Consider the following 23,534-nt stretch of genomic DNA (forward strand, 5'->3'; position numbering starts at 1 on the left):
TATTATTGGTACTTAATCCTGTTATATATTTTATACATTATACTGTTGATGATATTTAATATTATTTGTGACATTTCTTACTATTTTATACAGTAAGTTATATATTATACTGTTATATCTAATATATACTGTATATTGCTGAAGGATGTTTTTCGGTAATCTGAATATTGAAATTACAATAATAAAATATAAACTTCTGTTTGTTCAATCAGTAACTTAATAAATAAAACAAACAGCTGCTCTGAATCTGACATTATGTAATCAGCCCACAGCTGACAGCTCGTCACATGACCTCAGAGAGGACACATCATTGGATAAAAGCAGGATGACGTCATAATAATGTCACACACAGAGAGGGAGGGAGGAAGGCACATGAGGAAGACGAGGAGGAGAGGAGACAAGGAGAGGAGACGAGGAGGAGAAGAGTTTTTGGTTTTAACATCCCTTTATTGGACCATTGAATCCAGATCACTGTCACATCATCAGCCAGATCGCCAACTTGGCAAAACCAGATAAAAAGTTCACCAGTGTTATTACAACTTTATTTGTTGCACAATATTTCAGACCAAAAATCTTCCCCAGACCCTGAAACCACCTTTTTAAAAGCTTGAACAGCAGCGACAGCCAAGTCTAACACTTCACACACAGTCACTTGCGGTGTCCCCCAGGGGTCAGTCCTTGGCCCCATCCTCTTCATCCTCTACCTCACCCCCCTTGGCCAAATCATCAGCCGTCACAAAATTTCATTCCACTGCTATGCCGATGACACACAGCTCTATGTAAATGCCACAGCTGCAACCCCACCCTCACAGTCATCCCCATCTAAACTCACCACCTGTCTGGAGGAGATAAAGGTATGGATGGAGCACAACTTCCTTCAACTCAACAGCTCCAAAACCGAAGCCATCCTAGTTGGCACCCCTCACCAGACCAAATCATCATCCATAACCAGCATCACCTTTTCTGGCTCCAACATCCCCCTCTCATCAATAGTCACAAATCTTGGTGTAAAAATTGACTCTCAACTCCCTTTTGAAGCCCATATAAATCACCTATGCAAGACTTCCTTCTACCACCTCTGTAACATTTCCACACTCCGCCCCATTCTCTCCCTCTCAGATGCCGAAAAGCTGGTTCATGCCTTTGTCTCCTCCAGACTGGACTACTGTAACGCACTTCTCACGGGATTCCTGGCAAGAGTCTGCAGAGGCTTCAGTACATCCAAAACTGTGCAGCTAGGATCCTGATGAGAGTGCGGAAACATAAGCACATTACCCCCATTCTCCACTCACTCCAATGTTTCTCTCCTCACACATCAATGCATCCATGGACATGCCCCCCCCCACCTCAAAGAACTTATCAACCCACAAAACACAACACGCTCCCTCCGCTCCACTCACTCAAACCTCCTCCACATACCCAGAACCAGACTCAGGACCATGGGAGATAGGGCCTTTTGTGCTGCCGCCCCACGTCTGTGGAATGCCCTCCCTGACACCTTGAGGGCACCACAATCCACTGACTGTTTTAAAAAAGGATCTTAAGACATTTCTTTTTAGCAAAGCTTTTGGTCCCTATTAGATGTTTTTTTTTTCTTTTTTAAAAAACCTTTTTTATTTTTTGTTCTTTTCTCCTTTTCTTATTTTTTAAAACTGTTTTTTTGTTTCTAACCTGTAACACTTTGAGATCTTTTGATGAAAAGGGCATTATGAATAAAATGTATTATTATTATCATTATTATTATTATTAACCCTATCACTGTTATGCAGATAATACCCAGTTATACCTGTTGATCAAGCCTGATGAAATTAATCAATTATCTAAATTACAAACATGTCTTAAGGACATAAAATCCTGGATGAGCTGCAATTTTCTGATGTTAAACTCAGAAAAAAATGAAATTCTTGTGCTTGCCCCCAAAAACCTCTGAGACTCAAATCTAAAGATATAGTTACTCTAGATGGTATTACCTTGGCCTCTAGCACCACTGTCAGGAATCTTGGAGTTATCTTTGATCAGGATTTGTCATTTAATTCCCACATAAAGCAAACCTCTAGGGCTGCCTTCTTTCATTTACGTAATATTACAAAAATTACTCTTTGCTACTGCTCTCCCTATATTGTGGTCATCCATCATTTTAACATTCTATGTTCAAACACATTTTAATAATAAGTCAAATATTTGTATAAAAACTTTGAACAATGATGTATAAGGGGGGGAGACTGAAGATAATCCAACAGAACAACAGAGGAGGTCCCAGAGGAACAGGTCCAAACTGAGGACCAGTGGAATCAGCAGGGACAGATAGGACAGGCTCATCAGACTGGCCTCTGCAGGTGAATTCATGTAATTGATGGAGACACAGCAGAGAGGGAAGAGAACACAAACAGTATTATAATGCTGAGGACCCCAGTCCACCACCCTCCTCTTCTCGAGTGAAGGGTCAATCCACACTGGACTGAGGACCCTAACCCTGTTGGACACAGGAATGTCATCTGGAGTGGAGGACTGGACTTGGAGGGGTCCAGGTCTGGATGAGACTGTCCTACAAAATAAAAGTCTCATCAGGGCTTTTGTTTTGTATTCGTCATGTTCTGCAGACTTCCTGCCTACAGCAGTCAAAATCTTTGACATCACATGAGTTAGTTGTTATAAAACATTATGTGACATCATCATACCAGTTAACACACACACACACTCACACAAATCCTCTCTCTCTCTCTCTCTCTCTCTCTCTCTCTCTCTCTCTCTCTGTCTATCTCTCTGTGTGTGTGTCTCTCTCTCTCTCTCTCTCTCTGTCTGTCTGTCTGTCGCTCTCTCTGTCACTCTCTCTATCTCTCTCTCTGTCTCTCTCTCTCTCTCTCTTTCAAAAGCAAGGGGAGGAGTCAGCAGGGTGAGGATGCTGTCAGGTTGCCGTGGTTTCAGCCTGTCGTTTCTTGTGGCGACTCTCGTCGGGGATGTGTGTGTGTGTGTGGCTGACGGGTGTGTGAATGAGTGAATGTGTGTGTGTGTGTGTGTGTGTGTGTGTGTGAGCCGTGATTCTTACAGCTGTGAGGATTTATGACAAGAGGAAGAGAAGAAGAGAGGAAGGAAGAGAGGAAGGAAGAGAGGAAGGAGGTGTTGAAGGGTAGATGTGGATTAACATCGCTGCAGACGAGAATCACAGCGAGTCATCGTTTCCTCTGAGCTGCAGACGTCTTCATCATCAACCTTCATCACTCCATCTTTGTCTGCACAAGAAGGACTGAAGGAGGGAAAAAAGAGGGAAGGAAGGAGGCAGTGAAGAAGGGATGGAGGGAGTTTAAGTCCTTGCTGATCCTCCGGTAAGCCTCAGCTCAGTCTGTCGTCTTTCACGTGTTTCTTCTTCTGGTTTTATTCATTTGTTCCGTCGACTTTTTCTTTTTCTGCTGCTGAAAAATCTGTTTGTGATCGAGTCGCTGTTGCCACTGCCGACAGTGTCAAAAAAGTCTGTTCAAACACACCTTCACACCCTGATTGTATTTCAAACAAACAGCAACATCTCACTTCAACATGGCAGCCATCTTGGATCAGATCAGAGAACAAGTTACCGATTAAAGAACTGCAGTTATTCACAACCAGACTTTTATTTTGAAAGAGTTGTCCACCAGGTGGATGAAGGTGAACGGACCTGAAATGTTTTTAATAATCCTTAAACAGGAAGTGGCTTTGTGTCAGGCATGTGCAAACACAGCTGCTCATTTAATCTGATCAATATTATTGATTAACCACAAACACTGAACTGTCTCTGTCTCACCTAAAACACAAAAATAAAAGTAAACCAGACTTTGGGCATAACTCAGACAAACAAATATAATCTTTTCCTGTTTTCAGAACAGAGATGGATCAATACAAATGATTGATAGGTGTGACTAGGAGTTATGTTTCAGGGTCAAAGGTCATCAGCAGAGGTAAACCTTTAGATTGTTAAAGAGAGATTGAAACATTAACAGAAACTGTATTTTAATTCATATTTACAATCTAAATAATAATAACCAGAAACAGTTTGATTTGAAGTGTTTTAATGTGAAAATATCAGACGGAAAAACTCGAGTTTCATGTTTGAATCACAAAGATTTTAAAATTAAATAGAAAGAACTCCTCCTCTCCTCTCCTCTTCTCCACCTCCTCTCCTCTCCTATCCTTCTCTCCTCTCTTCCTCTCCTCCTCCTTTCCTCTCCTCCTCTCATCCTCATTCTCTCTTCCTCTTGTCTTTTCCTATCCTCCTTTTCTCTCTCTGCACTTCCTCACCCGTGGACAGGAAGAATTACATCATGCTCCTCTGAGAGATGCTGCTGTTGCTTGGTTACCACCAGCTGACTCCCTGTTCCATTTTTAGAAGGATGCTGAGAGACAGAGAGGTGGGGGAGGGGAACAATAGAGAGACATACATACAGAGAAAGAGAGAGAGAGAAATGTTGTTTCAGAAGCTCTTTATTTGCTCGTGACAATATTTATAATTAATTAGTTATAAATAATTAAAGCACCAGTGTGAAACATTACTGTAATATAATATTCATAAGTGTGTTTAATCAGCAGAAAATAGAAAGAAGTGTTTTTGTTACCTTAGAATGAGACGTTTTTATCCACAGAGGAAGTGGCTCCTCTTCTGGATCGGCTCTGCCATATTTAACCGCCATGTTTCTACAGTAGCCCAGAACATGAGACGTGGGTGGTATTCAGTTAGTTGTAATAATAAACTTCACTATTAGATGGCACAAATCCGAAAGTACACCTTATGGACAGAAACGAACACTGCAGTTCCTCTAACGTCCACTAGAGGCTCGAGCAGTGAGTCAGTCTCCATAAGGCCCCATATTAAAATGTCCAAGTTAAGAGCAGAAATAAACATGTTTACAGATCACACATATATAATTAATTACATTAAGTATTAAAGTTATGCATAATTAAGGGCATGGCTGCTTTGAGTAACAGATGGGTGTTGTCACAAACGGCTTCAGTAACTAGGCTTCATTCAGCCCTAGCTCCACCCCATTTTTGGAATAGCCGGGAGCCGGTGGAGGCAGGTCTGCCAAGATGGTGACGGTAGTCCAGACTGAGCTTCACAGACTTATGGGGGATGTCAGGAGAACAGGCTTTAATTATAGCAAATGGATCAGGATAAGCATGAACACAAAAATCATCAAGCAAAAAAAGGTGGTCAGGGCAGGTTTGTAGGCCTGAAACATGAAAGGAGTATGTTTTTTATGATTAATCCTCAGTGGAGGAAGTCTTTTTTTAAGGTCTAACATGAGCATGACATCAGAATAAAGGTTACTGTTTAAAAAGAGAATGCCTTGATCTTATTTCTTATGTTTTTATAAAATACTGCAGCAATAATTCAATCATCTTTGTGTTTCCCGACACTGACACAAACCCACAAACTGTAAACAGTTTGAACATACTGCAGGTTCATCGAAGATGGACATAAAAGCTTGGTGGTTAAACCAAACCAACATTGACTGCTGGTTGAAGTAAAGCAATCTATCTCTAGTGTCAAAATGATTTGTTCAATCAAGTGTTTATGTGTTCAGACTAAAACTAAACCATGTTCACACTAGAAAAGTGATTAAAAAAAGTTTCTCTTGAACAGGTTTAACAGCATTTACTTTATTTTATTTTATTTCATGTATCAGGGACAATGCACAATACACGTATTGTACCAAATATAGATAAAAGCTCATCTTCATCTGTAGTCCATGGGCAGAGGTCACTAGTGTGTAGGTTACAAATAATCAGTAATTTGACTAATACAGCTCCTCTCTGATCCTCCTCTCAGGTCTTTAGGGAGTCATGACGTCTCAGGAGGAGGCATCTTCCTTCAGGAGGTTTTTTCAGTATGTGGAAGACAGCGGCCTTCGAACATACGACGGTCTGGTGATCCAAAATGCCTCTGACATCGCAAGAGAGAGTGACCGCGTTCGCAACCAGACCAACTGGACTTACCTGCAGGAAAAACACCAGAAGAAGAGACGACAGGAAGAAGCCATCAAAAGGTAGAAAACACATGAACAGTGTTGGGCAGTAGTGAAGTAAATGTGTATACCGTCCTTGGTTAGGCTCTAGGGTTGGGCTCTTTGTTTAGGCTCTTGGTTTGATTGATTAATTGCATGATTGATTGATTTTATTTATGGTTTATCAGACACAGGAAAAGAAACACAAATGTCAAAAGGTCAAACTTATTTCCAACATGGTCCCAAGATGTTAGAAGACAAAAGAAAACACAAAGAAACACAATCAACATTCAACATTCAACCTTCAACATAAAAAACAACATACCAAACAACATACCGTAAAACGTCTTATAAACTCCTCCTTATTGTGGACAGGCGTTGATTCCCTTTAGCACAAAGCTCTTGCTCAGCACAAATGGAAATACTCTGTAACTAGAGCTTCTCTTGAGTTTTGTTCAGCAAATTTGACAACAAACAGCTTACGGTAAATTTCAGGTTGTTCTTTTTTCTCGGTGCTGCTGCCATGACACTTGAATGTGAACGTTGTTGTACGGCAGCCAATGCACAGACAGTGAGCAACAGACTGCACATGATAATATTCACTTATATATAACTCAGAATCATTTTAATGAAACCCTTTCATTGTTTTTATTGGTGGACCCTGACAGACCAAAGGACTATAAATAATGGAGGAACGGACACAGACCGTATGGACTTTATGATCGATTCAGAGGTTTTTTTTCCACCTCTCTTGTTAACAGTGCTAGTAAATCTGAATGAATTATACTTTGGTGTTCATAATTTCCGTAAAATGGCTCGAAGTGTGGAGAATCTAACTGATCTTACAATATGCAGCATCCATACTGACAAAAATGTAAACATTTAGATTTGTGTAGGAGATCTGAACAGCTTGGATAATAGCTTATTAGCAGTAAATTCACAGGAGCGTGACTGATCCAATATTATTCCTTATTACAAAACACCTGTCTGAAAAACAATTTCAGCTCCATTGCAAGACACATTGAATTTGTTCTTGACAGCTGCTTATTAGTTCCAAACAGGATTGACTCAGTTTTACCTAAAACCTTCTAATACATTACTGAGAGTGTTCCCAGTCTTACTGACATCTTTCCCAGATACCACTGATGGAGAATCATCAGCATAAAAGAGCTAACATGTCACGACAGCTGGCATTTCATTTATATACAGAACAAATAAAAAAGACCCCAAAATGGACTCTTCTGGCCCTCCACATGTACTATTGTGAAGTTCTGATGTAACCCATCAACATCAAAGACTTGATTGTTCTTCCAGTAAAATAAGAAGTGAACCATTTTACAGCAGTGTGTTCAAAACCCATGCATTATAGCTTTGACAGCAGTATAGTATGATTTACTGTGTCAAATCAAGCAAGATCTAGGTTTAAGCTTTTGGTTTAAGCTGTTGGTTTAGACTCTTAAAGTAAAGTAAACATGATATAGTGCTACTCATATCAAATCATACACAATGGTTATAAACCTAGACATTATCCCAGTCAGATTTCCATAAAGAGCAGCTGCAGTTCTTTTATACTGTTATAATTGATTATACGATTTTGTATGATACAGTAAAATAAAATACAGTGTAACAGAGTTTGATTAGTTTTGGTTTGTGACACCAACATAAAACTCATGTATATTTTATAAAGCACCGTGGGATTGTTTGTACTACAGATATTTCTTTCTTTTGGTCCATCCAGGATTGGGGAAGATGTTGCCATGGCAACAGACGGGGCATACTCTGGGAAACATTTTAGGATGGGTTTCATGACGATGCCGGCACCACAGGACCGTCTGCCACCCCCGAGTCAGGGGTTCACTGTCCGATCCCAGTCCCTCCACTCGGTGGGCGGAGGAGATGACGACTCCAACCACAACCGAAAACAACCCCCACCCAAACCCAAAAGAGACCCCAGCACCAAACTGAGCAGCAGCTCTGAGACGGTGAACGGAGGCACCGGAGTCACCAAGAGAGATGCCCAAGAAACCAATGAGACGCCAGAGCAGGCTGAAGGTGAGAACACAACACCTGCTGGTTAAACCCTATCGTGATGTCATCCATTGGATTGTGGGGAACACTTTTGAAGCCTCAAGTTCAGCGTTTTGGTTGCCGCCATGAAAGTTTTTTTGGGGGGGGTTTTGTGGCCTTTTTCATGCCTTTATTGGATAGGGACAGCCGAAGATTGACAGGAAATGGGCTAGAGAGAGAGGCACTCAGCAAAGGGCCACAGGTCGGACTTGAACCCGGGCCGCTGTAGCAACACCGTATATGGGTCGCCAGCTCTATCAACTGAGCTAACCGGGCACCTGCCTCCATGACAGTTATAAGGAGCCAGGGCAAGCTGATCTGTACTGATTGGCTGCGCAGTTTTGACTCGTCCGTAGCAGGAAAAAATGCTGGCTCATCTGGTCACACAGGATCCGGTATTCCAGATAAACATTCAAATGTGTTTGAGATTTGAGGAGAGAAATATTCAACACAGTAACAGAATCTGGATCCATAGCGCTGCCTAGTTTGACAGTTTGATCTGAGTTTGGTGCATTGAGCTCCCTGAGAATGACCTGTCAATCAATAGAGCTCCTCCTGCTGGCCTTTACACAGAATACAGGTTTCTGCTTCTGTCCAACACTTGCTTCTCTCCATTATATATACTGTCAATGGTTAAACCCGACACCTGCTGGTTAAAGCTCCAGTGTGTAAAATTACTGTAATATAATATCATTGGTATGTTTTCATTAGTGTATAACCACCTGAAAATAAGAATTGTTTTCATTACCTTAGAATGAGACATTTTTATCTACAGAGGGAGCAGGTCTTCTTCTACAGTCCATTATGTTGAACCACCATGTTTCTACAGTAGCCCAGAATGGCAAACCAAACATAGGGGCGCCTGTGTCTCAGAGGTAGAGTGTTGTCCATTAATCGTAAGGTTGTTGCTGTGATCCCCAGCTCCTCCCAACTGCATGTTGAAGTATCCTTGAGCTTTGAGTATCCTGAACTCCAAATTGCTCCTGATGCTGCGTCATTGGTGTGTGAATGTCAATGAATGAGTTAGTTTCTGTTCGATGGGCTTTGCCATCAGTGTGTGAGTGTGTGTAAAAGGGTGACTGTGGCTCTAGTGTAAAAGCGCTTTGAGTGGTCAGAAGACTAGAAAGAAACACAAATAAATATACAAATACAGTCCATTTATCTAGACAGGGGTTTTACTGTAGTTTCTCTTACACACTTGGAAGGCTGAGCTGTATCCAGTTTGTTATAATCTGCAATTTCACCAGTAGATGCCCCTAAATCCTACACATTGGACCTTTAAATATGAAGGGTAACTTGGGTATTTTTCAACTTTTGGCTTCAACTTTATTTTCACGTTTTTGTGGCAAAGTGACAAATTGGGACAGCAAGTTTTGAAAATGGTCCAGTATTGAGTGAGAGTACTGCAACCTCCAGCTGCAGAAGGAGCTATAACATAATCCTTAGGGACCATCATTAATGTACATCCATTAAAGTGCTTGTTATTGTCACTCACAGATTATTATTGTAAATGTCGGACAACAACAGAGAAATTAAATTACATTTGCTCAATCTGCTGTGTGTCTTGCTCAAGTCTGAGAAGTGAAGTGACAACAGTGGAAATGTGAGCGTAGTAATGCCAGGAAGAGTTTGTTGAGAGTACAGAAAATTAAGTTATGTAAAATATTTTCAGTGATACGGCTGAATATTGATGTGATTTTGACATTGTGGATGAGGTCTTTGAATTTGATGGCTGCCAGTATTTATTTGAGCCCAAGTATGAGAAAGAGGAGCTGCTACAAGAACTGTGGGTGCTGTGACTCTGACTACAAAGGAGATGTCACAGCTTGGATTGAAAGGAACTGAAAATGTTGTCAGACACCAATAAAGACAATCTGAGCCCGTCAGTGGATAAACACATGGACATAATTTGATGATGCAAGATTTAGTTTTTTAATTTGATTTATTTGACATCTTAAATATATGCATGTATATTTCCTCAAAAACTGCAACAAAGCTCAGGTTTAACCACTGTTTGCCTGTCTGTCTGTCTGTTTGTCTCTTTGTCTGTCTGCAGCTCGATGTCATCTCTACAGTGAGGACTACAAGAAGATGCCTCCACCCAAACCCAAAAGGAACCCAAACACTCAGCTCAGCACCTCCTTTGATGAATCTTACATCCATAACCATGGTAGCAAGAAGTCTTCCTTGCGATGGGACAAATCTTCATCCCAGAGTCAGAGTCCAGCGTCAAGAGACACAGACGATGAGGAACCTGTCTACATTGAGATGGTGGGAAACATCCTGCGAGAACTGAAAGGTCAGGAAGCCGTGGAGGATGAGCAGTGTGAGTCAGTGTATGAGGAGATGAAATACCCGATGTTGGAGGACTTCCTACAGGACACTCACTCTGCCGTCATGGATCCTGAAGCCTGGTCATCCCGCGGCTCTCTCTGCGACATCCCTCCACCTTTCCCCAATCTCCTGACTCACCGCCCACCACTGCTCATCTTCCCCCCAGCCCCCGCTCAGTGCTCCCCCAACTCTGATGAGTCCCCTCTCACCCCCTTAGATGTCACCCGGTTGCCCATGATAGAAAACGTCTCCTACAGTAAGTCGGGTGGTGTCGAACATCCTCAGAGCTCCAGCCACCACCGCAAGGAGCAGGGCCGGGATCGGGACCGGGATCTGCCCTCAACCCACACCATTACATCCTCCGGCCGCTCATCTGCTCCGCCTCTCCCCTCAAACTTCTACAAGTCCTCTGGCTCCGCCCACGGTGGTCATGGTTACCCCCGCAGCCAATCAGCATGTCCGTCTCCAGTCAGCATGGGTCGGTCACTGACTCCTCTGAGCCTGAAGAGGCCGCCACCGTACGACGCTCTGATGGCAGGAGGAAGTATGCCCCGCTCCTCATCTTCCTCTTCCTCATCCTCACACAGGGCTGGGGAGGGTGGGGCTAAACTCAGTAACTCCTCCTCCACACATGGTTCCATGCAGAACGTGTCGATGAGGTCACAGACTCCCACAAGCCCATTGGACGAACTCAACCTCTTTACCTCTGGTAGACAGATGATGAAGAAGGGATCCGGAGGCAGGAAGAGCCGAGAGAGTGAAGGTAAATACGTCAAAGGTACTGCATCAGTACTACATCATCATTATATCAGTTCTATATCAGTATAAGTTTAGGAAGACAAGTGATGAAGAACGGGTCAGAAGGAAGGAAGAGCCTTCAATAGTTTTATATTACAGTAAGTAGACACAAGCAGAAGGAAGGAGCAGGAGGAACAGGGGTGTGGTCAGTAAACCGTAACTCTCAGTATTACATCTGTACTGCAACATTACTGCATCAATTTAAATCAGTATTCATCAGGTAGATACAGTTTTACATCTGTACAATATCAGTATTACACAAGTATCACATCTGTACTAATACTACACCAAAAACATGAGGGAGGAGAAGGTAAGGACACCACTCAGTACTACATCGCTGCTACACCAGTGTTACAGTACTGTACTGTATGTACATTACATAATGATAAAACTGCTGTAAAACCAGATGCTGATACCTGAACGACCATAATGGCAGTTTCAGATGTTAACTTTAGACACAAACATGTACATATGTTTATCAGTTTTTCTCTCTGCATGTTCATCATCATTCAGTGTTTCAGGTTCATCTTTACACCAACATGTTAAATCAGATTCACATACTGAGTGCACATCTGAGAGACTCAGATCAGGTTCACTGTCCTCAAACCTTTAACCACAGCCAGCAACATTAACATAATCAAATACCTCAGCTGACTAACATTCATTCTGTTGGAGCCATTTTTGTACTATGTTCTTTTATGTGTGTGTATAAAAGGGAATTCATTGACTTGTTATACTTCCCTTGTTGCACACTAGGTGGTATGTGGAATATGGAAGGACAAACAGGTGAAGTGGTAATCATAGAGCAGGTGTGTTGTTACCGGGAGAAGCGTGTCATCAAGCCTGTTTTTGTTTGCTTGTTTGCATGTAAGTTATTGAGTTAAGAAGATGATGGTGTACAAATGAATACTCTTGAATATGCCTGAACTTTGAAAGCCGGTTTGTTTGGTCAAACCATACAGATTCAATATATGGAAAAGTCTATCTGAGAAGGTGTGACTTTATTGAACTAATGAGCAGAGACAGACAGATGAACAGATGACTGACAATTGACACACTATTATGTTGAAATATGTCTCTACTTTTTGTCTCGTCCGTGAGTCTGACTGCAGCCAGATCGACTCACTGAAGATGTAATGAACAGACATAGAGTGTCGAGGGTTACAGAGGTTGAATGTCGACTGCAGTCTCTGTAAAGGATCAGCATCAGTTCATTTTGTCTCCATGGAGACTTAGTTGCCATGGTGACGACTGTCAGTCAGCTGTCTGACTGAAGATCATTTAATTAAATAAATGAGGTGCTGAATGTGTTCACTGCAGCAGACAGGTAGCAATGTTGTCACATCAGTTAAAACCATCTTCACTTAATTTCAACAGCACATTTCTTCCATTTATAAGAAATAAATATTTCTATACAACAGTAATAAAAAATGGAAGATAAATAAAGTCAGAATACAGCTCAGGTCAAATAAAATCAAACCCCACCTTTAACAATGAAACTCTCAACAATTTGTTAATGACCTTTTGTCCCTGAAATCATCCTGACCCAACAAGCTCTATCGATCACATCTCAGAACCACCAGGTCGTTTTTATTATTTTCAACATTAGCTTACTTAAGATGTGACTACATATAGATATTTATAGCTAGTTAGCTAGCATTTTACTAAAATTAGCTAACTTAAGATGTGACTATATACACTGATCACTCATAACATTATGACCACTGACAGGTGAAGTGACTAACACTGATTATCTGGTTATCAGGGCTCCTGTCAGTGGGGGGGTATATCAGGCAGACAGTGAACATTTGGTCCTCTGAGTTGATGTGTTAGAAGCAGGAAAAATGGGCAGTGTGAGGATCTGAGCCACTTTGACAAGAACCACATTGTGATGGACGTCTAGGTCAGAACATCTCCAAACCTGTAGCTCTTGTGGGGTGTTCCTGGTCTGCAGAGATCAAAAGTGGTCCAAGTAAGGAAAAGAACCAGAGACAGGTCATGGGGGGCCGAGGCTCATTGATGCATGTGACTGCTCAGTGTATGTCTCTTTTTGTCTTTTCAACATAGATTAGCTTAGCACATAGCATATCTAAGAACAGGAAAGGAGGAATCAGATCAGGAATCAGAAATACTTTATTGAAGATGAAGTTGAAGTTGACTAAGGTTCTGACTGAGGCTTGCTCTCCTAGCCCACACCTTCTGAGCTTCAATCATTCATTTAGAAACAGGCTCCTGACACTAACCGCTGATGATCACAGAGACCCTATGTGTCTCTATAATAACCTTTAATAATACAATTTTATTAAACCAGGATCTGATGTGCCAGGAAATTATCTATCAGTGTCTCTGTGACTTCCTGTAAAAAACGGTCACTGTGCTGCTGCAGCCTCCTGATCTTATACTCTTTCATCTCCAACAAGCATAATCACTTTGGTTCAGGTCATTAAATCTCATTAGAAAGAGCCTTTAAGTAAATTTTCTTTCTGTAACTTCCAGGTTCTCATACATTCTTTATTATTTTCTTTATATTAAGTTCTATCTTCTTTTGCACCTATTTGTTTCAGGTTCCTGTCCGTCTCTCTCTGACGTTCTTGTCTCACAGATTGAGTTGTACAAAACCTTGCTATTGACAGAAACAAAGCAGAATGTCGTTTCATTGTCTGTCTCTCCTGTCTCTGTGTCTCTGTAGGAGACTTCAGGTCTCTGCCCAGACACGACACTAAAGACAGAGATGGGCAGTCCAGTCCAGTCTCCAGCAGGATGGGGAGGTCATCTGTCAGCCCAACCATGATGCTGTCCGGAGGAGGAGGAGCAGGAGGTGAGTCAGTCCACAACAACACTACAGAGATGTATAGAGGACATCAAGTTTATGTTTCAGAAGAGAATGAAGCAGGTTAATGTGAAGAGAGGGTGAATAACAGTTTGTGTTGATTATCTGCAGAATCAAAGTCTGCGTGTAAACTTGGCCGTTCAGCCTCGACATCAGGAGTTCCTTCACCAGGTGGGACTCCACAACGTCATCTACATGAGCCACATCACCCCGCCCTCAGCCAGGTACAGTACATGTAAATCACCTGTGTTTTTACCGCTTGTATACCTGTCTGTCAGTCTAACTTCCTGTCTGTAAAACACTTGTGTTTTTACTGCTTGTATACCTGTCTGTCAGTCTAACTTCCTGTCTGTCCATGAGATCTCAGATCAGAAATTTAAACAGCAGTTTTATTTTAAATAGAAAATAAACTTTATATTTCACACAGGATTCAACTTCACTGATCGACAGATCGTAAAACATTTTACAGACGAACAGAAACTTCAATCATCAGCTGACTGACGTCTGAAATGTAAACATGTAAGCAAATAACCATGCTACCATGTAAACAGTGTTTTCTTTATTATTTACTATTAATAATACATATGTTCACAAGACCATTTGTAATTTCAGCTTTGCGTAAAATATTTGGTGTTTAAATGTTTTTATTGTTTCTCAACCTTTAACACTGACTCATGTGAACATTAATGTGTAGATGTTAACAGTGAAGTAACTTTAATACTAATACTAACAAAGTTTCATTATTGGTACTAACATTAAACTAACTGCACACAAACATTAAACTAACTGTATGCTAACATTAAACTTACTTTACCCAAACATTAACTGTATGTTAACATTTAACTAACATCAAACCAGTCAAATTTGAACTCACACTGAAGCACTTTAATGATTTAAATCTCATTAAAACGATAATTTCAATTATAAAATTACGTCTTGAAAAATATAATAAATCCTCTAACCCCCCACTCATATACTTATATATTGCTATTTAACTCCAGTCACTATACCATTTTACCGGGGAATTAATACATTTTTAAGCATTTCTTTTTTATTTGTTTGTTATTCTACCTTTTTTAAATGTCTTCTGTTTCTTTTGAACTCCCTCGACTCATATCGATGTGAACTTTGTGCGTAAATGTTTCCGACCATATTTAAAACATCAGACAGTGGGAAAACTCTTTTAATTATAATCTGCTTCAAAACTTTCACATTGAACTATCTGAATGTTAAACTGGGCTAAATCAACTGTTGTGATAATTTAAGTGTAAGTAAAATCAGTGTGAACCAGGAATTATACTGACAACCTGAGAGTGAACAATAAACTCTAGTCCATCTCTCAGTCTGTCTGTCTGTCTGTCAGTCTGTCAGTCTGTCTGTCTGTCTGTCTGTCTTTCTGTCTGGTTTCCGACAGCATTCAGCTCTGCAGTAAAAAACTGGATATAAAGTGAAGTAAAACAACTGCAATGCATTTTACCATGAATGATTGAGTGATTTCATGTGGATGAATGGGTGGTGCCAGGATCTCAGTAGTTGCTATATGACTGCAGGAGTATGAGCAAGCAGCCTGTGCATAGAGTTAGAGTAAGAGGAAGGATGGCCTAGTGGGAAAAGAGACCGGTCAGTAACCGAACAGATTCAATCCCTAACCCCAGTACGAAGAGGAGGGTGTGTACCAGCTGCGAGCTGGGGACTGGTATCACGTCTATGGTTCGTACCATCGCTTTCCTTAACTTGAATTCAGACTGTGCGTCCATAGAACATTTTTGGCCAGCACTCACATTATGTGCATTGCATTTTCAATTCAATTCAATTCAATTCGATTTTATTTGTATAGCGCCAATTCCTAACAGAAGTTTTCTCAGGACACTTTTCAAATAGAGCAGGTCTAGACCGAACTCGTTCTAACATTATTTACAGAGACCAAACAGTTCCCACCATGAGCAAGCACTTGGCGATGGGGGCGAGGAAAAACTTCCTTTTAAGAGGCAGAAACCTAGGACAGACCCTGGCTCTAGGTGGGTGGGAGAGAGAGAGAGAGAGCGAGAGAGAGAGAGAGAGAGAGAGAGAGAGAGAGCGAGAGAGAGAACAGAGCTAATGACAGAAGGAAAGAGACAGACAAAGGTCCACAGCCACAACAGTGGCAACAACTACACTAATAGTAGTGACTGATGATGATGAACATGAAGAAGATGGCAACGACAACGATGGGGTACAATGAGCAGTAATTATAGTAATAATAGTATCTGTAGTAATAATATCAGTAATAATAATAATAACACTAATATCAGTGATATTAGCAATGGCAGTCAAGCAGGACCATGGCAGGAGGCTCCACCAGGATCCATGAGAACCTGCGAGACGAGAAAGCACAAGAACTCCGGGAAGAAGTGAAGTTAGTAACATGAATTAATGGGACATGAATGAGTGCAGGAAGAGAGGAGCTCAGTGCACCATGGGAAATCCCCCAATAGTCTAGGCCTATAGCAGCCTAACTAAGGGTTGGTCCAGGACTCACCTGATCTAGCCCTAACTATAAGCTTTATCAAAGAGGAACGTCTTAAGCCTACTCTTGAATGTGGTGAGGGTGTCTGCCTCCCGAACCACAACTGGAAGCTGATTCCACAGGAGAGGAGCTTGGTAACTGAAGGCTCTTGCTCCTGTTCTACTTTTAGAGACTATAGGAACCACAGGTAACCCTGCATTCAGAGAACGTAGTGTTCTAGAGAGGTAATAGGGTACTATGAGCTCTTTAAGATATGAAGGGGCCTGACCATGAAGAGCTTTGTAGGTGAGGAGGAGGATTTTGAATTCTATTCTAAATTTTACAGGGAGCCAGTGCAGAGAAGCTAATACAGGAGATATATGAATTTTTTTCCTAGTTCCTGTCAGTACTCGTGCTGCAGCGTTCTGAATTAATTGGAGCGCCTTAATGGACTTATTGGAGCAACCTGATAATAATTGCAGTAATCCAGCCCAGAAGTAACAAATGCATGGATTAGTTTTTCTGCATCCGTCTGTGATAGGATGTGTCTAATTTTTGTAATATTATGTAAATGAAAGAAGGCAGTCCTAGAGGTTTGCTTTATGTGGGAATTAAAGGACATGTCCTGATCAAAGATAACTCCAGAATTCCTGACAGTGGTGCTAGAGGCCAAGGTAATGCCATCTAGAGTAACTATATCTTTAGACAGTGAGGTTTTTATGTCCTTCAGACACGTTTGTAAGTTCTATAACTTATGTAATTTTAAATTCAGTTTTATTTGTATAGCGCCAATAGAGCAGGTCCAGACCATACTCCTTAAAACATTATTTACAGAGACCCAACAGTTTCCACCATGAGCAACACCTTGGCGACAGTGGGCCTCATGCAGGAACATTTGCTTCTAACTTCAGATTTAGGACTATCACCTGAGGGTCGGACTGGTGCTGAAATCAAGAAGAGCAGGTTTGATATGAAAAGGAAGGTGATGGATAAGTGCATACAACTTGTTCTTGCATTGAATGATTGTGTAGCTTTTAACCCAAAGGCTGAAGCCATCATGGGTTCATGCTGCTTCTCCATTAAATATTTACACAGGTTTGCACAGAAAACAGAAACTCAGACTCCTTAAAATAATCCATGTGCAACAAGGACAATTGAAACACCTCAACTGAAATCCAAACTTAAATAAATTACAGTGTTGAAACTCCAGTGAAGTTTTGAAGAAAACGCAGTAAGTGACCATTGACAAACGCAGTAAGTGACCACTGAGTGACAAACGCAGTAAGTGACCATTGAGAGACAAATGCAGTAAGTGACCATTGACAAACACAGTAAGTGACCACTGAGTGACAAATGCAGTAAGTGACCATTGACAAACACAATAAGTGACCATTGTGTGACAAACGCAGTAAGTGACCATTGAGTGACAAACGCAGTAAGTGACCATTGAGTGACAAACACAGTTAAGTGACCATTCAATGACAAGAGAACATCGAATAAAAGGTTTTAGATATGTGACGCTCCATGGGAAAACCAGCAACAAGTCGGCTGGGAGGAATTCACATAAACAAAGAAACTATAGTTTTTTTCAAAATTTGTGATTTTCGTTTTTTTTTTACAGAATGTGCAAGTTGAGATCATGAAGAAGCCACTCCATGTTTCAGATAACAGTATTGGTTGCCTTAAAAGTATACATTTTGTGTTTGAAATCGCGTATAGTTTCAGGAAAGGCTGGCGCTTCGTTGGGCGATACAGGTAATTTTCATACTGGCTACCTGTGACCATTCACGTGCTTTTGTTATTTTTTTCGGCCAATCAGGGGCACGTTAGTAGCGAACCACATGGCTACTTATGCAGCCCCCAGCATAAATTCTGCTACTAAATCGTGGCTGTACTTCAGTGAGACGACGGATACTTCTGGTTATTCCGACGCCAGTTTCACTTCTGATTCTGATGAGTGCACTGACGATGAAAGCGACTGTATTACACTGGAGAACATCCCTAATCTACAGCTGATCTTTGCCGAAGATGAAGACGAGGAAGAATCTCTCGGCCTCGCACCAGAGGAGCTGGAGCATAAGATATCAGACGCTATATCTACGGTAACATGTGAAGGGGATAAAGACAGCGAAATGGAGAAAATCCGTAACTTTGACTACAAATGCTATGGAAGAAGAAAGGAGAACTCTCTCATTGGGACACATTCGTGTAGGGACAAACTTTCTCCAGAGCTTATGTGCAGCCAGACGAAGAGAAAGCGCCCCCGGACCACTTATTCCATCGGAGGCAATGAAGTCTGCAGGAATACTATTCAATTTCTTATGGGGTGAGTTTCCATTAACATCCAAGTTATCTACTTTGCGTTATGTGTTCATTCAAAGTCGCAGTCAAAGTCACAGGGATTACAAACTGTTATCTCATGTTTTCTGTTTTCATGTTTATACCTTAGAACTGAGCTAGCTAATAACAATGTAGGCTGTTGTTTTAAAATGATATGCACATCGAAACTAAGCTGTAATGGGAGGTTTTGGCTAGTAATGTGAGCATCTGCTATTAATTTGAATAATGCGTGAATTGCTTGAATTGACTGTGATGCTTTTCTGTGCTGACGAGGCAAGAGACATCACATGCCCAGCGCCATGGGTCACAGCACAGAAGAGTCCACAGAAGAGTCCACAGAAGAGGATGCAGAAGAGGATGCGGATGTGATATCACCAAATAATTGGACTCTCCTTCACACCCTCTCCACAATGTGCTGATAAGCCACAGGAGCTCATTCAGCAACAGACTGATCCATCTACACTGCACTTCTAGATTTCAATTTCAATTTCAATTTAATTTCACTTATAGAGCACCAAAACAATACACACGTCTCATGGCGCTTTACATAGTGTTAAACAGATGTGGTTGTAGATGTGTAGATGTGGTTAATACCATGGATTATGGCACAATGGATTGTAACATCTTATCCTGTGTATTAATGAATATATATATATATATATATATATATATTCAGAGGCTTTTTGTAATAAAAGCATTTCCATTTCAATAAAGCACCTTCTAATTCTGATCAGTCCACTAAAGTGCTTAAGGAAAATAACACTACATCAACATTAACTACATGATAACTGCTTTTGACAACCATTGTTGGCTAACAGATACCAGATGTCACTGAGTGCAGGGGGTAGGGCTTATCTTAATGAGATGCAAATGAGCACTATTGTGTTGACTAGGGAGGGGTGTTTAGGTGAGAATTGTAAATGTTCCAGGGCTGTTTTCTCCCTAAAGGGTTTTGAGATGTGCATACATTCAAATGGCCACAACTTCTTCAAATATTATAAAGCTTAGAAACTACACTTTCAGAATCCGGAAATAACTCAAAATGCCTCTCGGGAGACTTGTTACTGGTTTTCTCGTGGCTGGTCACATATTTTGATGGCGAGCTGTTTTCTGTTTCCAGATGCCGTGGCTCTGCGGAGATGCCACCATGATGGAGATGATCGAGAAAAAAAGAATTTTGTGTCGAGAGATTAAAGCTCGTCAGCGGCCTGAGAAGAATCTCTGTAAACAGGACAGTATGCCCATCCTGCCCAGCTGGAAGAGGAAGCAACCGCCACCATATTCTGCCCCACCCACTGCCACCGCAACTGGACAGACCACGGTGTTCTGGGACACAGCCATCTGAAATTCACTACAACACAGAAACAATGAGGATGATGATGATGATAATATAATAATGATGATGAGACAGCCATCAGGCTACAGCCACAACACTGACACCTCTACCAAAACTAGATTTTCTTCTAGCTGGTTTTCTCTCATTGTTTTGATTGACAGTATCTAATGACGCTTCACTACTGTCAATAAAATGTCATTTAAGTTACATGTTCTTTAGCACCAAAAGCTGTTAGCGTTTACACATCAGGAATAAATTAGAGCAGAGATTGATCATTGCATATACGCATTTAGTTGTGTGTATCTGGTTATAGACAAAATACTGACACCTTCAAAGTAAAAGCACAGAGAAACAAATACAGAAAAAGAGACTCATGTCAAAGAGAGGCAAAAAAATGAACCCAACAACCACAAGATATAACAACATGATTTCATACAGTTTCAAATTTTATATAATTATTAATTAATTTAATTATTCAATTATTTTTTTCTCTATCAACTAATAAAACTGTCAACTAAACAATGACATTTATTTGTAATCATGAATCAAACAAATCTTATGAATAGTTTTATTAATGTCACATGAAACAACTTCAAGTGGGGTCTTGATCCAGATGTTGAGAAACTGTCAAAGAAACCATTTGAGAAAATCAGCAGAAAGATAAAACACAGTCTGAAAATTGACTTGAAACACACACACACACACACACACACACACACACACACACACACACACAGAGAGTTCTCCTGCCGTCCAATCAGAGCGCAAGGGGGGGTGGCCGTACAGGTGTAGCAGAGCTTTCTGTCGTTATTTTTCTATCTGACCACTGAAAAAGATTCAGATGTTTTTTAAGTCTGACCGTCGTGTAGCAGAAAGCTGTAAAAAGAAAAAATAATTTATAAACTCTTCTCTGTGTGAAAAAAACAACCTAAATCTGTCGGTCAAACATGTTTTTTATATTTAAAAAAGAATCTGTGACGATTGTCTGTGTGTGAAAGAAAAAGTCAGTAAGTGATGTTTTTATATTTAAAAATCTTTTATTATGATGAAAAAGCACTATTTTAAAATGAGAATATTTTGGCATGTTGTTGGTTGGTTTGGTCTCATCCACTGTCCCCGAAACACAGACTGGATTCCACTTTAACTCATCTGATACTGGGTCTCTTAGACAGCCGGAAATGTTTCATTCAAGACGGTTTGTTTCACTTTCTGATGATTGAAGAACATTAATGATCAGAAAGACTATCAACCACTGTTACTGTTCCACATGTTGTCTTAGCATCCGATCACACAGAGACACACAACTAGAAACACAACGCCTGTTGTTTTCCTGTGGAACAGCATGCCTGGCCTGCACATCTCTGTTGTACTGCAGTGTTCTAGCAGTTTTAAAATGCATACAAGTGCAGGGCATAGACTTGCTCGTCAATTTCATGACCCAGACAGGCAATTTTGATGCCGTCTGATAGCCTGCTAGCTAGCTGTTGGATTATGAGAGTGGAAGGGTTAGCAGCACGGTGTAGTGGGATAAAGTAACCTCAGTTATCATGTCTTTGGAAGGAAATTAGAGTTTACTCATACAGAGCTCAGCGTGTTGTCTGGTCGCCCGGGTTGCACACACTGCGTCTCCATAGGTGCACCAGCAGTTTTTTTACTGACACTCTGTGCTGAGCCGTTTCTGAAGTGGTGGTTGAGTGTTTTTTCCCACAAAAACATTATTTACATATATGTTACTGTACGTGCACATTGGCTTTCGAATGAACCAAACACACATGCACACACACCGACCTTTGAACTGGCCTTGAACCAATAGTAACAACTGTATCAACTCAGCTGTTTTAGATTGAATGTTTTCTTTTTGTCTTCAATCAGAACACCAACAGGAAGTGAAACAAAAACAAACTGAACTTCAATTTAAACTTAAGCAGCCAGACAGGAAGTCCATCAAGGTTACCTGAAAGTAACCTAAAGGTCAACTGAAGGTCATGTGACAGTGTGAGTTTTTGGGACAGTGGAAAGAAATTACTTGATGGATGCGGTGTATTGATTTATTGATGGATGTGAACAAGCTGATTGATTAGCATTATGTCAAATCAAAGGTGACATGTGCTGAAGCCAACCATTCTTGGATACGGTGGGAAATTTGATGTTTTAATATGCACACATTTATCTTCTGTTCTTCGTCTCATTAAATGAGATCAGCTGTGATTTAAAACAAAGTGCACTTCTTCAGTTTCTAAATCTTTATAACAAGAAGGTTTTATTGGATTATTCTGATCAATAATCATCTTTAATCTGCAGTGAGGACTGTTTGTGTGGATTTATGATCAATATTTATGTCTCCTTATGACTCTTCTGATCAGAGCTAAAGGTTTTATTTATTTCTTTTAATCTGTATCCATCCGACTCATCCACCCTAAAACCCGTTTGATGTTCAACCGGACAAACTGGACGATGAGGACACGATCAATACCAAACGTCTGATGAGCTGAACTGTAATCTGATTACTGTGACATTGCATTACATTGACAGTAACTGCAGATCAATAAATATCACAGAATCTTCAGTTTCCCAAAAACAGCGTAAGTGAAGACGTTAAAGAAGAAACAAGTGATTCCCCAACAACGACATGTTTGAGTTTTTAGTTTCTTTCTGACTTTTATCATTGGAACTGGTGTTCTTTGTTCAGTGACGTCAATGAGTGATCATGTTCCAATTAAATGAGAAAGAAATAAAATTTAACTGACACACAAACGACTGATTATTGAGTTCGTCATCCTCTCCTTTTTCCTCCTCTGATATCTTCATCTGCTAAGCTTAGGTTGGCGGGGCATGCTGATTATCTGTGTGACCTGCATTGCAGCAAGGAACAATATTGGCTACGGTAAGTGTACTGACTCATTTCCGGTTTACTTCCTGCTCTGTGTACACTGTTTGGTGCTGTAGCTCTGTCCAGTGAACGCTAAATCTAAATTTGTTTTACTTGTTACAGCGGTTATTTTCCAGCTTAACGATTAAACGTAGAGTCGTTTTATCTGAACACTCGGAGTTACTCCTTCTTTTAGCGACTGCTAAAACTATGTCGGACTCCCTAGTTTTCTCTGGACCCCTGCCCAATGTGACCAGTAATGACATGTATAGCCGCATGTCGGACTTCCACCGCTGGCTGTCGAGGTGGTGTCCAGAAAATTATGTGGGCTTCATTGATAACTGGAAGCATTTTTGGGGAAAACTTAGTCTGATTAGGAGAGACGGCATCCATCCCACTTTGGATGGAGCAGCTCTCTTATCTAGAAATATGGCAAAGTTTATTTCTAAAACCTGACAGTCCAGAGTTGGGACCAGGAAGCAGAGCTGCTGTCTTACACACTT

General features: G+C 40.8%; 1 protein-coding gene and 1 long non-coding RNA gene across 3 annotated transcripts; both read left to right on the forward strand.

The window, feature by feature from the left end:
- The first annotated feature begins 2,945 nt into the window (after window positions 1-2,945).
- nyap2a (neuronal tyrosine-phosphorylated phosphoinositide-3-kinase adaptor 2a) lies at window positions 2,946-22,916 on the forward strand. 2 transcript variants are annotated; one of them, XM_051398953.1, is made up of 7 exons: window positions 2,946-3,323; window positions 5,798-6,014; window positions 7,711-8,024; window positions 10,096-11,136; window positions 13,861-13,989; window positions 14,113-14,225; window positions 14,429-14,520. In XM_051398953.1, the coding sequence occupies exons 2-7, from the start codon at window positions 5,812-5,814 to the stop codon at window positions 14,456-14,458; spliced, it is 1,830 nt and encodes a 609-aa protein (XP_051254913.1). In that variant the 5' UTR covers window positions 2,946-3,323; window positions 5,798-5,811; the 3' UTR covers window positions 14,459-14,520. The 2 variants fall into 2 exon arrangements, with proteins under 2 accessions (XP_051254913.1, XP_051254910.1); XM_051398950.1 differs by lacking the exon at window positions 14,429-14,520 and adding an exon at window positions 19,947-22,916 and having other exon boundaries at window positions 2,947-3,323.
- Window positions 14,527-19,143, forward strand: LOC127362849 (uncharacterized). The gene is made up of 2 exons (XR_007884589.1): window positions 14,527-18,812; window positions 19,100-19,143. It is a non-coding gene; the product is annotated as an uncharacterized LOC127362849 (long non-coding RNA).
- Window positions 22,917-23,534: the final 618 nt, after the last annotated feature.

Source organism: Dicentrarchus labrax, unplaced genomic scaffold (genome assembly GCF_905237075.1).
Source record: "Dicentrarchus labrax unplaced genomic scaffold, dlabrax2021, whole genome shotgun sequence".
NCBI classification, from domain to species: domain Eukaryota; kingdom Metazoa; phylum Chordata; class Actinopteri; family Moronidae; genus Dicentrarchus; species Dicentrarchus labrax.

Excerpts from the sequence above, each read along its gene's own strand:
- nyap2a (XM_051398950.1), top strand. The coding sequence starts at position 5,812 with ATGACGTCTCAGGAGGAGGCATCTTCCTTCAGGAGGTTTTTTCAGTAT. Across the intron at positions 6,015-7,710 it reads CAGGAAGAAGCCATCAAAAG|GATTGGGGAAGATGTTGCCA; the intron begins GTAGAAAACACA and ends TGGTCCATCCAG. Across the intron at positions 13,990-14,112 it reads CGGAGGAGGAGGAGCAGGAG|AATCAAAGTCTGCGTGTAAA; the intron begins GTGAGTCAGTCC and ends GATTATCTGCAG.